The sequence below is a fragment of the Oncorhynchus tshawytscha genome, linkage group LG10 (assembly GCF_018296145.1).
Source record: "Oncorhynchus tshawytscha isolate Ot180627B linkage group LG10, Otsh_v2.0, whole genome shotgun sequence".
Taxonomy (NCBI): domain Eukaryota; kingdom Metazoa; phylum Chordata; class Actinopteri; order Salmoniformes; family Salmonidae; genus Oncorhynchus; species Oncorhynchus tshawytscha.
This window is the reverse complement of record NC_056438.1, coordinates 72,342,220-72,357,796: the sequence shown is the minus strand read 5'-3', so window position 1 is coordinate 72,357,796 and position 15,577 is coordinate 72,342,220. Positions and strand designations below refer to the sequence as shown.

The following is a 15,577-nucleotide window of genomic DNA, read 5'->3' as shown; positions in this document are numbered from 1 at the left end:
TGACATCGGGTGGTGTAGGTGTCCTGGAGGGCAGGTAGTTTGCCCCCGGTGATGCGTTGTGCAGACCTCACTACCCTCTGGAGAGCCTTACGGTTGTGGGCGGAGCAGTTGCCGTACCAGGCAGTGATACAGCCCGACAGGATGCTCTCGATTGTACATCTGTAGAAGTTTGTGAGTGCTTTTGGTGACAAGACTAATTTCTTCAGCCTCCTGAGGTTGAAGAGGCGCTGCTGCGCCTTCTTCACGATGCTGTCTGTGTGGGTGGACCAATTCAGTTTGTCTGTGATGTGTACGCCGAGGAACTTAAAACTTACTACCCTCTCCACTACTGTTCCATCGATGTGGATAGGGGGGTGTTCCCTCTGCTGTTTCCTGAAGTCCACAATCATCTCCTTAGTTTTGTTGACGTTGAGTGTGAGGTTATTTTCCTGACACCACACTCTGAGGGCCCTCACCTCCTCCCTGTAGGCCGTCTCGTCGTTGTTGGTAATCAAGCCTACCACTGTTGTGTCGTCCGCAAACTTGATGATTGAGTTGGAGGCGTGCGTGGCCACGCAGTCGTGGGTGAACAGGGAGTACAGGAGAGGGCTCAGAACGCACCCTTGTGGGGCCCCAGTGTTGAGGATCAGCGGGGTGGAGATGTTGTTGCCTACTCTCACCACCTGGGGGCGGCCCGTCAGGAAGTCCAGTACCCAGTTGCACAGGGCGGGGTCGAGACCCAGGGTCTCGAGCTTGATGACGAGCTTGGAGGGCACTATGGTGTTAAATGCCGAGCTGTAGTCGATGAACAGCATTCTCACATAGGTATTCCTCTTGTCCAGATGGGTCAGGGCAGTGTGCAGTGTGGTTGAAATTGCATCGTCTGTGGACCTATTTGGGCGGTAAGCAAATTGGAGTGGGTCTAGGGTGTCAGGTAGGGTGGAGGTGATATGGCCCTTGACTAGTCTCTCAAAGCACTTCATGATGACGGAAGTGAGTACTACGGGGCGGTAGTCGTTTAGCTCAGTTACCTTAGCTTTCTTGGGAACAGGAACAATGGTGGCCCTCTTGAAGCATGTGGGAACAACAGACTGGGATAGGGATTGATTGAATATGTCCGTAAACATACCAGCCAGCTGGTCTGCGCATGCTCTGAGGGCGCGGCTGGGGATGCCGTCTGGGCCTGCAGCCTTGCGAGGGTTGACACGTTTAAATGTTTTCCTCACATCGGCTGCAGTGAAGGAGAGTCCGCATGTTTTGGTTGCGGGCCATGTCAGTCACACTGTATTGTCCTCAAAGCGGGCAAAAAAGTGATTTAGTCTGCCTGGGAGCAAGACATCCTGGTCCGTGACGGGGCTGGTTTCTTTTTCTAATCTGTGATTGACTGTAGACCCTGCCACATACCTCTTGTGTCTGAGCCATTGAATTGAGATTCTACTTTGTCTCTATACTGACGCTTAGCTTGTTTGATTGCCTTGCGGAGGGAATAGCTACACTGTTTGTATTCGGTCATGTTTCCGGTCACCTTGCCCTGATTAAAAGCAGTGGTTCGCGCTTTCAGTTTCACGCGAATGCTGCCATCAATCCACGGTTTCTGGTTTGGGAATGTTTTAATTGTTGCTATGGGAATGACATCTTCAACGCACGTTCTAATGAACTCGCTCACTGAATCAGCGTATCAGTCAATGTTGTTGTTTGATGCAATACGAAACATATCCCAGTCCACGTGATGGAAGCAGTCTTGGAGTGTGGAATCAGATTGGTCGGACCAGCGTTGAACAGACCTCAGCGCGGGAGCTTCTTGTTTTAGTTTCTGTCTGTAGGTAGGGATCAACAAAATGGAGTCGTGGTCAGCTTTTCCGAAAGGAGAGCGGGGCAGGGCCTTATATGCGTCGCGGAAGTTAGAATAGCAATGATCCAAGGTTTTTCCAGCCCTGGTTGCGCAATCGACATGCTGATACAAGTTAGGGAGTCTTGTTTTCAGATTAGCCTTATTAAAATCCCCAGCTACAATGAATGCAGCCTCAGGATATATGGATTCCAGTTTGCAAAGAGTCAAATAAAGTTCGTTCAGAGCCATCGATGTGTCTGCTTGGGGGGGAATATATACGGCTGTGATTATAATCGAAGAGAATTCCCTTGGTAGATAATGCGGTCGACATTTGATTGTGAGGAATTCTAAATCAGGTGAACAGAAGGACTTGAGTTCCTGTATGTTGTTGTGGCCACACCACGTCTCGTTAACCATGAAGCATACGCCCCCGCCCCTCTTCTTACCAGAAAGATGTTTGTTTCTGTCGGCGTGATGCGTGGAGAAACCAGCTGGCTGCACCGACTCCGATAGCGTCTCTCCAGTGAGCCATGTTTCCGTGAAGCAAAGAACGTTACAGTCTTTGATGTCCCTCTGGAATGCTACCCTTGCTCGGATTTCATCAACCTTGTTGTCAAGAGACTGGACATTGGTGAGAAGAATGCTAGGGAGTGGTGCACGATGTACCTGTCTCCGGAGTCTGACCAGAAGACCGCTTCATTTCCCCCTTTTACGAAGTCGTTTTTTTGGGTCTTCCGGCTGGGATCCATTCCGTTGTCCTGGGTGAAAGGCAGAACACAGGATCCGCTTCGCGAAAGTCATATTCTTGGTCGTACTGATGGTGAGTTGACGCTGCTCTTATATTCAGTAGTTCTTCTCGACTGTATGTAATGAAACCTAAGATGACCTGGGGTACTAATGTAAGAAATAACACGTAAAAAAACAAAAAACTGCATAGTTTCCTAGGAACGCGAAGCGAGGCGGCCATCTCTGTCGGCGCCTGTGTAGGGATGTGATTTGAATAGGACTAGTAGACCTATTAGTAGTCTGTTCTAGAATCTACAGTTGTAGTAGAAGTAGTAGTAGAAGACCTACTGGAAGTAGTCTGTTCTAGAAGCTACAGTAGTAGTAGTAGACATATTAGTAGTCTGTTCTAGAATCTACTGTAGTAGTAGTAGACCTATTAGTAGTCTGTTCTAGAATCTACAGTAGTAGTAGTAGACCTATTAGTAGACTGTTCTAGAATCTACAGTAGTAGTAGTAGACCTATTAGTAGTCTGTTCTAGAATCTACAGTAGTAGACCTATTAGTAGTCTGTTCTAGAATCTACAGTAGTAGACCTATTAGTAGACTGTTCTAGAATCTACAGTAGTAGTCGTAGACCTATACGTAGTAGTTGGACTATTCTTGTAGGCAGTTAAACTTGACACAGCATTCACATTGCTTTGACAGAGTTGTTGTAGTGAGTCCTGTACCTTGCGCACAGACACCCGGCACACACAGGGGTCCAGTACTCCTGTCCCAGCGTTGGCACTGATCTTACACAGGAAGGAGAACCTCTTCCTCCAGCGCACACAGTTAGCCTGGACCTGCTCCCTGGAGAAGACACACATACATAACTTATAGCAAAATAACCCCAAGACTGAAAACACATAGATCATGTATAGACAAATCTTTTCAAATAAATATCTTCTAATTTTAGTTTACTTCCTGAATTGACTGCCTTCAATTTGAATTGAGTCCAATCCTGATAGACACACACACATGCACACGCACACACACACACACACACACGCATGCGCACACATACAGTTGATGTTTAGCTACAATACACATTAATCCCCAGATCTGATTCATGGCTAAAATAAATATATGTCAATAAAGACACCACAGTTAATGACAAGATCCTGTGTGCTGTTCTCTGGAATGGGTGTGACAGTTACGCCACAGAACATAAATGCCCTCAAGGTAAAAGAACACTAACTCTCCCATGCTCTAAGTAAGTGAATGATAGATTCTGAAATACCATGGTGGTGAAGAACACGCATTGACTCTTTAGAACAAGGGATATATATGGTGTTTCAGCCTTAATGCAGGTGACAAACATATAGTTTGGTAGCCTAGTGGTTAGAGTGTTGGGCCAGTAACCGAAAGGTTACTAGATTGAATCCCCGAGCTGACAAGTTAAAAATCTGTTGTTCTGCCCCTGAAAGAGGCAATTAACCCACTGTTCCTAGGCTGTCATTGCAAATGAGAATGTGTTCTTTTAACTGACTTGCCTAGTTAAACAAAGGTTAAATAAATAGTTGATGATTCTCAACTGGGGAGCAGGAGAGGTAAAAATAGCTGTCGGCCAAAGCAGATAGGTACTAGTAAAAAATATTTTAAATAATCACATATCACTTTTACAATGCTGCTTTTCCATCACACATTCAGTGACTCAGAGGAGGCTAATGGCCCGTGTGTGTGTGTGTGTGTGTGTGTGTGTGTGTATGTTCGGATGAGCCTAAGAAGATGGAAAAACATATTTTTCTACAAAACAAGATACACTACATTACAAAATCATGTGCATTAATATGGAGTTGGTCCCCCCCTTTGCTGCTACAACAGCCTCCTCTCTTCTGGGAAGGCTTTCCACTAGATGTTACAACATTGCTGCGGGGACTTGCTTCCATTCAGCCACAAGAGTATTAGTGAGGTCAGGCACTGATGTTGGGCGATTAGGCCTGGCTTGCAGTCTGCATTCCAATTCATCTCAAAGGTGTTCGATGGAGTTGAGGTCAGGGCTCTGTGCACAACAGTCATGTTCTTCCACACCGATCTCGACAAACCATTTCTGTATTGACCTTGCTTTGTGTACGGGGCATTGTCATGCTGAAACAGGAAAGGGCCTTCACCAAACAGAATTGTCTAGTATGTCATTGTATGCTGTAGAGTTAAGGTTTCTCTTCACTGGAAATAAGGAGCCGAACCATGAAAAACAGCCTCAGAATATTATTTCTCCCCCACTAAACTTTACGGTTGTTACTATATATTCGGGCAGGTAGCATTCTCTTGGCATTCGCCAAATTAGTCAGTCGGACTGCCAGATGGTGGAGCGAGACTCATCTCTCCAGAGAACGCGTTTCCACTGCTCCAGAGTCCAAATGGCGGCGAGCTTTAAGCCACTCCAGCCGACAATTGGCATTGCGCATGTTGATTTTAGGCTTGTGTGAGACTGCTCGGCCATAGAAACCCATTTAATTAAGCTCCAGACAAAAAGTTATTGTGCTGACGTTGCTACCAGAGGCAGTTTGGAACTCAGTAGTGAGTGTTGCAACCGAGTACGGTCGATTTTTACACGGTACACGCTTCGGCACTCGGCGGTCCTGTTCTGAGAACTTGTGTGGTCTACCACTTTGCAGCTGAGCCGTTGTTGCTCCTAGACATGTCCAATTCACAATAACAGCACTTACAGTTGACCGGGGCAGCTCTAGCAGGGCAGAACTTTGATGAACTGACTTGTTGGAAATTGCATCCTATGACGATACCACGTTGAAAGTCACTGAGCTCTTCAGTAAGGCCATTCTACTGCCAATGTTTGTCTATGGAGATTGTATGGCTGTGTGCTCAATTTTATACACTAGTCAGCAAAGGTTGTGGCTTTTAAATAGCCAAATCCACTCATTTGAAAGGGTGTCATTTAAAGTGGAACTGATCTTATTCAAATATGTTCATATACACCCCGAGGAAGAATATTACACTTTTTAAAAACATTTTCTGATAAGCGAGCACTTAGATATAGTCATTTTAAAATTTTCATAAATTCTTAGAATGTTTGTGAATTATGTATACTGGGGCTTTTCTGGCCATGTGTTTAGACAATCAATAGACACTGCAGTAAATAAAACCGAATAAAAAACATCTGTCTCGTCCAGAACGGGAGTCTACACAGAACGGTGCGCCATAGGCAATCAGAGCTACAGTAGGCCTTTATACAAACAAGCCACTTCCCACATGGGCCTGCCATCATTCAGTAGACTGGATTGTGTGTTTACAGGCAGTTGCAACAGCGTGACTTTAGATCACTAGAATGTATTCGCCAAAAGCCACAAAATACAACTGAATCGATATCTGCAAATATGTAAAAACCACAGGAGTCCTTTTAACTTTGGGAACTTTACAGTCCTATTAATCAGAGAACCATTCAGAGGTAGGCTCTCCCTCAGTTATACAAATCAACAACAACAAGAACAACAACTAATGCTAGCCAGAGCAAGATTAGTTAAAATCTAACGAAGGAACATTAGATAAACCCTCTCAAACTTTTTCAGCTAGTTGGCCATCAAAATTGCACTGATAAATTATGTGGACTTGTAGGCTGCTCTTCCTTCTGCAGCTTGCCTGCCACTGCATGCTTGTCCCAACCAAGCACCCAAGCTAACAGGCTAAAGTCCCAACCAAGCACCCAAGCTAACAGGCTAAAGTCCCAACCAAGCACCCAAGCTAACAGGCTAAAGTCCCAACCAAGCACCCAAGCTAACAGGCTAAAGTCCCAACCAAGCACCCAAGCTAACAGGCTAAAGTCCCAACCAAGCACCCAAGCTAACAGGCTAAAGTCCCAACCAAGCACCCAAGCTAACTGGCTAAAGTTAGCTAGCTTTCTAACTTCTTCCAGACACAAATGAGAGCACACCTCACTCTGATCATTTTACTCGCCGTAGCAGAGCTGGTTAGGCAGTTTACATGTTCTCTAGAGTGTTCTTGACTAACTATTACTTGTAAACAATTGTTAGAAAAATTACTTGAGTCATGTACAAAGTAGATGTCCTAACTGACTTGCCAGAACTATAGTTTGTTAACAAGAAATTAGTGGAATGGTTGAAAAATGAGTTTTAATGACTCCAACGTAAGTGTATGTAAACTTACGACTTTAACTGTGTATACAGTGCCTTGCGAAAGTATTCGGCCCCCTTGAACTTTGCGACCTTTTGCCACATTTCAGGCTTCAAACATAAAGATATAAAACTATTTTTTTGTGAAGAATCAACAACAAGTGGGACACAATCATGAAGTGGAACAACATTTATTGGATATTTCAAACTTTTTTAACAAATCAAAAACTGAAAAATTGGGCGAGCAAAATTATTCAGCCCCTTTACTTTCAGTGCAGCAAACTCTCTCCAGAAGTTCAGTGAGGATCTCTGAATGATCCAATGTTGACCTAAATGACTAATGATGATAAATACAATCCACCTGTGTGTAATCAAGTCTCCGTATAAATGCACCTGCACTGTGATAATCTCAGAGGTCCGTTAAAAGCGCAGAGAGCATCATGAAGAACAAGGAACACACCAGGCAGGTCCGAGATACTGTTGTGAAGAAGTTTAAAGCCGGATTTGGATACAAAAAGATTTTCCAAGCTTTAAACATCCCAAGGAGCACTGTGCAAGCGATAATATTGAAATGGAAGGAGTATCAGACCACTGCAAATCTACCAAGACCTGGCCGTCCCTCTAAACTTTCAGCTCATACAAGGAGAAGACTGATCAGAGATGCAGCCAAGAGGCCCATGATCACTCTGGATGAACTGCAGAGATCTACAGCTGAGGTGGGAGACTCTGTCCATAGGACAACAATCAGTCGTATATTGCACAAATCTGGCCTTTATGGAAGAGTGGCAAGAAGAAAGCCATTTCTTAAAGATATCCATAAAAAGTGTCGTTTAAAGTTTGCCACAAGCCACCTGGGAGACACACCAAACATGTGGAAGAAGGTGCTCTGGTCAGATGAAACCAAAATTGAACTTTTTGGCAACAATGCAAAACGTTATGTTTGGCGTAAAAGCAACACAGCTCATCACCCTGAACACACCATCCCCACTGTCAAACATGGTGGTGGCAGCATCATGGTTTGGGCCTGCTTTTCTTCAGCAGGGACAGGGAAGATGGTTAAAATTGATGGGAAGATGGATGGAGCCAAATACAGGACCATTCTGGAAGAAAACCTGATGAAGTCTGCAAAAGACCTGAGACTGGGACGGAGATTTGTCTTCCAACAAGACAATGATCCAAAACATAAAGCAAAATCTACAATGGAATGGTTCAAAAATAAACATATCCAGGTGTTAGAATGGCCAAGTCAAAGTCCAGACCTGAATCCAATCGAGAATCTGTGGAAAGAACTGAAAACTGCTGTTCACAAATGCTCTCCATCCAACCTCACTGAGCTCGAGCTGTTTTGCAAGGAGGAATGGGAAAAAATTTCAGTCTCTCGATGTGCAAAACTGATAGAGACATACCCCAAGCGACTTAAAGCTGTAATCGCAGCAAAAGGTGGCGCTACAAAGTATTAACTTAAGGGGGCTGAATAATTTTGCACGCCCAATTTTTCAGTTTTTGATTTGTTAAAAAAGTTTGAAATATCCAATAAATGTCATTCCACTTCATGATTGTGTCCCACTTGTTGTTGATTCTTCACAAAAATATATAGTTTTATATCTTTATGTTTGAAGCCTGAAATGTGGCAAAAGGTCGCAGAGTTCAAGGGGGCCGAATACTTTCGCAAGGCACTGTATATATATATACAGTTGAATTTGGAAGTTTACATACACTAAGGTTACATATATCCGAAAATGTGGTCAGAGGCTCCATAAGGACGTTTTGACGCAATTGCAGAGCCTCCAGAGGCATGCAGAGGACAAATCAAGCTCCGTACTGAATCGCCATGCGCCTCCCAAATGTTGTAACAATGTGGAGGCCTCTGTATAGCTCCACTATGACATGATTGGTTGACGGTAGGTGGGGGCAGTAAATCCTTCATAAATAAAACTACCTTCCTTGACAACTACCTTCACAACAGCTCTGATCAGCAAAGCGCAAGAAGTATGAATGCCCTGGTTTCTGCTGGGGCCTTATCACCTGAAAAGACTATCTTGCCTGAGCACAAATGTAGGCATATAAATGTGCCTATTTGGAGATAGCATTTCTGACTGGCTTAATCCACCACCACTGATGTATTTCAAAATAATGTTTTCTTCAATGAAGTCTGTTTTTACATCCATTGAGAATTACAATAGTTCCTCAATGTATTCGGAAAAATCTCCCTTTCGAAAGAGAAAAATTTCATGCTCTGATCCAGTGGAAACGTCATAAAATAGGCCTACCTGATTACTTCTTATCAGTGCTTGACTTGGACTGAAATAGGTTATGGTACTAATTTTGGGTGCTGGTACCACAATACTTCTGAGATAATATTCTATAAAAGGAACAAGAGCTCAAGCACTGCTTCTTATCCCTTGCACAAATAGCCTACACTTGTGTCTGTCCCGAGCTCACTGGCGGGAAACTCTGAGGGACCAAAATATTTTCTACAATGTTGCAAGTTCGCTAGCCAAGCTTCGGGCCGGACCCAAGTTAATACAATGTTTTAAGTTAGTTGCATACAGGCCATGCGTAGCCAATGTGATATAAAAGGATATTTATTTTTATCAGGATATTTTGTCCCTGCAGGCTGTAATGTTTTTATTTGTTGGCTTTATGTAGGCTATTTTTACATAGTTGGCAATGGCAATCGAAGTTAGTTTTTAGGTTTGTATCATTTTCAGTTAGATTTGGATAGAATTTTGATTAACCACATGACAACGATTTTGAGATATGAAGATGTTATTATAAATTAAATGACACTCTTCCACGAAAATTTGCACATGAAAACCATAACTGGCATACAGATCAGTAGAAATGGTAAGATAAATTGGCATTCTACATGAGAAAGGTTGCTGACTCCTTGTGTAGCCCATTATGGCAACTTCAGGAGAGTAATGGCAGAATATGCGAAAGCCAGCAAGAGCAGACGGATAATGGTTGGGTCAGGTTGAGTTTTTTTCCCTTCTGTTTATCTAGATCTCTGGCTCCCTCTTGCGGCATTTGTGTCTTATTTCAGCAAACAGTAAGCTTAAAGCGTCCGACAAGCTCAATGCATATAGTTGATTTTTATTAAAACCCCATGGAAAAATACACTTTAAAAATGTTGACCAATCGATTTAGTTGGTGAAAGCCCTAGTTTACTGACAATGGTCATATTCAGCGGGTGTTGTTCGATCATAAATTCATCAGTTATTCTGCACTCTGGCACACTCAGAAGAGAGTGCTCTGAAATCAGAGTAGATAGCCAGAGAGAATTTGTGAACGCAAGAGATATGCTAAATGGATAACAGTTGTTCAAGTTCTTGCTAGCTAACCAAATTACACTTGCATCTCTAGCTGTGTATAGCCACCAAAAAACGATATGAGGGGAAAAAGTCAGTCACTCACCCACTCCTCCAGTGGCATGACATGACATCTTCCTAGCAGCTGGCTAGCTAGCTACCTATCTAGCTAATGTTAGGCTCCGTGTTTTTAGCTTGCATTATGACTGACTTGTGATCATTGTCCTTGTTAGTTTGATTATATTGACATTCCTAGCCTTAGTTACATCCGTTTCTGTCCAAAATATTAGCATTGACATGGAATCAGTCAAAACACCTCAAAACAAGACACAGTATCAATAACAATATGAAACAAGCTGAAATGAGACACTTGCGATTCCACACATGGCAGTTTCTTGTTATTCTTGCTAGCAATCTGGCCATCCAGAAGCACGCACATGATTTTCTTGACATTGTCAGTCAACCCATGAATAGGTACACTCGCAATGGCCGCCAGTCCACCCATTATGCCATCATTGACTTGAATGGGGAGGCCCGTTATATTTATTCTTATTTCTATGGTATGTTTACATGATTGGAATAATGCAGGCAGTTGCCGTTGCAAAGTCACTCGGGGAATGACAACTGAGTCGACGTTAGGAGCTGACACTTGCTCCAGATGTGTATCCACTACTTTCCAGAGTGACTCATTTAAGTACCGTCCTGCTCGTGCTGTTGAGTGGGTTGACATGAGCAGGGTTGGGTAGGTTACTTTCTAAATGTAATCTGTTACAGGTACTAGTTACCTGTCCAAGATTGGAATCAGTAACGTAACTTTTGGATTACCCAAACTCAGTAACGTAATCTGATTACATTTCATTACTTTTGGATTACTTTCCCCTTAAGAGGCATTAGAAGAAAACAAAAATCTATTGCAGGAGAAATCAATGTTAAAGTTTACATAGCTGGCCATACATGGATGTTAAATTTTACTTTATGGGTTGGTTATGTTGGCTTTTTTTAACCCATTGCTTTCTACTACATATAATAATGGGGCAGCAGGGTAGCCTAGTGGTTAGAGCGGTGGACTAGTAACCGAAAGGTTGCAAGTTCCAATCCCTGAGCTGACAAGGTACAAATCTGTCGTTCTGCCCCTGAACAGGCAGTTAACCCACTGTTCCTAGGCTGTCATTGAAAATAAGAATTTGTTCTTAACTGACTTGCCTAGTAAAATAAATTAAAATAAATACAATTAAATGATATCTTTACATTAAAAACCAGTCTATCAGAATTCCAGGGATTACCATAAATATTTTACCCCTTGATCTTCAAGAGAAGGACTTGGAAATATGGAAGTATTCATTAGCCAAATTATTTTACCTGAGAACGACCCCAAAACTAAGGATGTATTAGCCAGTCCTACTCTGTTGTTTATGATTTTGTTCTCATGGAGGACTGATTGGGCTCATTGATTCGAGTTGAAAAATAAATGCTGCACTCATGGAATGGCAAGCTTTGAGCACTACTGAATAAGTGCTATTTACATGTGAAAAATGAATGTCATATGCTGCATTTGCTATATTTGCTAATCCACAGATGAAACAATAACAAAATCATCGCCCCGCCTCTATTTTTGGTAAAAAGCTGAGGGATGGGCCTGGAGAAATGTAACCACTCTCAGATTAATAGACAGAGCTATGCAAGGACTGACCATCCATTATATAAAAAACATTGTTTTAGCGACATTATGAGGCTATACAGTGTTTGTTTACATTTACAATGTTTACAAACATTGGAATAAAACATGGTTATATTTTGGGTTATCATGGAGTGTGACAGTTGATCTAAGCTCACGAGGGATTTCTAAGTTATATTCTTCAAGAATCAATGGCTATATATATATATAATTTATAATTTATAAGTCTGAAAATGGATGCAGCAACTACAGATTGCCCCTTTAAATCTATCAAAGGTGTGCAAGGTTGAGCATGTGTCCATTAGGCCTATGGATTTTCTTTTTGATCAGCATGAATTAGATTGAGCAATAAAAGCCCCACTTTTATTCCATAGGCTTGGATCTGCACTATGCAGCTGTTGCAAGAGCACGTTTTTCACTGGCTGTCCACTGGTTTCATTTGATTGATAGGCAGCTTAAACTTCTTGAATTCAACCATTATTGGGTTCAAATATACATTTAGATTTGTGAACAGCAATCCTCAACAACCACAATCCGTAGGGTGCAAATAGCTAAATGAGAAAGCAGCAGTGTGATTCACATCAATGCGCTATGTAGATATCAATAATAAGTGATATCCGTATCGCCGTAGACTACACCACTGCTGTCATCCTTACCTCCAAGCGTTTATTCAGGTTGGATAATCTTTGGATGCCGACAGCAGTCGCACCATTGGAAGACATAGCTTGGACTGTAGCCTACAAAAGCCTGTTCCTGCTCTTTTCCCACGATCCATCAAACACATCTGGTGTGTCATCATTAGAGGTCGAGCGATTATGATTTTTCAACGCCGATACCAAAACCGATTATTGGAGGACCAAAAAAGCTGATACCGATTAATCTGTCGATTAAAAAAAATATATGCATTTGTAATAATGAAAATTACAACAATACTGAATTAACACTTATTTTAACTTAATATAATACATCAATAAATTCAATTTAGCCTCAAGTAGATAATGAAACATGTTCAATTTGGTTTAAATAATGCAAAAAACAAAGTGTTGGAGAAGAAAGTAAAAGTGCAATATGTGATACGTAAGAAAGCTGACGCTTCAGTTCCTTGCTCAGAACATGAGAACATATGAAAGCTGCTGGTTCCTTTTAACAGGAGTCTTCAATATTCCCAGATAAGAAGTTTTAGGTTGTAGCTATTATAGGACTATTTCCCTCAATACCATTTGTATTTCATTAACCTTTGACTATTGGATGTTCTTATAGGCACTTTAGTATTGCCAGTGTAACAGTATAGCCTCTGTCCCTCTCCTCGCTCCTCCCTGGGCTTGAACCAGCAACACAACGACAACAGCCACCACATCGAAGCAGCGTTACCCATGCAGAGCAAGGGAAACAACCACCCCAAGGCTCAGAGCGAGTGAAGTTTGAAATGCTATTAGCACACGCTAACTAGCCAGCCATGTCACTTCGGTCACACCAGCCTCATCTCGGGAGTCGACAGGTTTGAAGTCATAAACAGCGCAATGCTTGACGCACAACGAAGAGCTGCTGGCAAAACGCACAAAAGTACTGTTTGAATGAATGTTTACGCGCCTGCTTCTGCCTACCACCGCTCAGATACTTAGATACTTGTATGCTCAGTCAGATTATATGCAACACAGGACACGCTAGATAATATCTAATAAAATCAGCAACCATGTGTAGTTAACTAGTGATTATGATTGCTTGTTTTTTATAAGATAAGTTGAATGCTAGCTAGCAACTTACCTTGGCTTACTGCATTTGCATAACAGGCAGTCTCCTTGTGGAGTGCAACGAGAGAGAGGCAGGTCGTTATTGCGTTGGACTAGTTAACTGTAAGGTTGCAAGATTGAATCCCCCGAGCTGACAAGGTGAAAATCTGTCTTTCTGCCCCTGAACAAGGCAGTTACCCCACTGTTCCTAGGCCGTCATTGAAAATAAGAATCAATGCTGATTTGCATGTCATTGAGAAAACAGAGAAATGTTAAATATTTTTTTTACACAAACGTCCTTTCTGAATGTAAAAGTAATCCTCTAAGTAATCATCTAGTTTTTCAAAGGTATCTGTAATCTAATTACAATATTTTTGTTGGTAACGAAATAGATTACAGTTACCGTTTTTTGTAATCCCTTACATGTAATCCGTTACTCCTCAACCCTGGACATGAGCCATCTCTTATTAAATTACCACAATGAACCGTTAGAGCTGTTTAATTTCCTCTCTTTAGGTCCTGTGTGGCTCAGTTGGTAGTGCATGGTGTTTGCACCACCAAGGTTGTGGGTTCGATTCCCACCTGGGACCAATGTGGAGAAAGTATGAAAATGTATGCACTCTGAGTCACTCTGGAAAAGAGTGTTCAAAATGCAATGGACAAAGTCCTATCCTGAGGATGGGATGCTCCAGGGTGTGAATGGATGACATCAGAGAAAGTTGTTAAGATGCTGTTAACTTGACTGATCTGATTTTAAACCAGGTCTTATCTGTCTAGCCGTCTCAATGGCTCTGGATCCTTGGAGAGCGAGCAGTTCTTGTTGATCAACTGATGTTTTGAGTGATTGAGATAATGAGATTTTTGGAACTGTATGGGTCATCCTTTGAAGTCTCATATGGGGGCTATTGAAACTGTTGTTGTTCAATGTAAGATAGGAGGTTTTTGCAACACCCATTAAGTGTTTAATGGGTGTTTGTTATGTTTAGAGCTTGTGTTATTGTTTGGTTTAATTTATTTGCACCAAAGAAAATAAGTTATAGACAACAATACATATTCATTTTTTTTACATTTAAAAAATGGTGTGCAGGTGTGGTTATATGAAAGTATATCTCCATTTTTACCTTGAAAATAGGCTTGGATTGGGGATGAATGATGTGCAAGTTTTTGCAACTACTAGTCTGATCAATAAGAACCTAGCCTAAAGTCTGAGATATTGGACTATTGGTTATAACAAAATGATAAATAAATCACATTTTCTTGGCATTTCATATTGGAAATCTAGTGACCTTCAGTTGCCAGACGTTTTGTTCAACGTTTTAAGGAACATACATTGTCAGATATCATAGATCAAGCAAGCCTCACACGTCGTGACCGGTGGTCTTTTGGTGTCAGTCAGATCAATCAGACAAGCAGCTTCACCATCGGTCAAAACAAGATGACAGATTAACTACCATGGTAGCTAACTATACTAAAATAACAAACATGAGGTAAAAACAACATACAATTGTGAATACTACATATTCTATAATTGATTCAATTAGATATTCTTTGCTATGTTAATAGCTGGCTCATATTCACACTGTCTTCTTGAGTGTGGGCGCAAGATAGCTCGCTAATGTTGGCTAACTGATCAATGCCACTCACTGCCAGTAAACTAACCACGATCGAGTCGCACCTCTGTGTCTCTCTGAGTAGCTTAACGTAACTGTTAACGTAAACTAGCTTAATGAAATAGAAAGGGCAGTTTCTTACCGAGAGGACTCTTCAGTAAAGCCACCGTCTTGGAGCCGTACTTTGCAGAACAAGACCCCGTTGACAAAGGGAACAGAAGATAGTTCGTCCAACTCGAAATCTACCTTAAATTTGAATTTATTTTTCTTCGTCATAATGAACGACATTGTTAACCTAACTAACGTTGGTTAAAGTAGCTAACTAGGCTAGCTAGCTAGTGAAAACTGTGGTAAATAATGTACGTCGGGTCGCTAGCCACAGCTCAAGCTTCTTGAGTCTCTTGACTGTGACTTCTTCCACACTTGCCAGACTGTAACCTAACAGGGCAGGCGGTAAAGAAACAGGCTGACTGTGACAGCTCAGTCTGCTAGCGATTGTCGGTCAATTCAAAAACTTTACGCTCCAGTGCCTAGCTACCCCTAGTTGTTACTGGCTATAACCATTGGCCATAACCCATAATTTATGTG

The 15,577-nt window shown here is 42.0% G+C and overlaps 1 protein-coding gene across 1 annotated transcript in view; it reads right to left on the bottom strand.

Annotated features, from left to right (window-relative positions):
* The window catches only part of LOC112259652 (protein FAM102B), a 39,819-nt gene extending 24,253 nt beyond the window's left edge, over positions 1–15,566 (bottom strand). The window contains exons 1-2 of the mRNA XM_042329012.1: positions 15,132–15,566; positions 3,265–3,385 (exon numbers count right to left, since the gene is read on the bottom strand). Coding sequence (XP_042184946.1) covers positions 3,265–3,385; positions 15,132–15,277 — 267 coding nt within the window. The 5' untranslated portion in view covers positions 15,278–15,566. The remainder of the gene's footprint in view (positions 1–3,264; positions 3,386–15,131) is intronic.
* Positions 15,567–15,577: the final 11 nt, after the last annotated feature.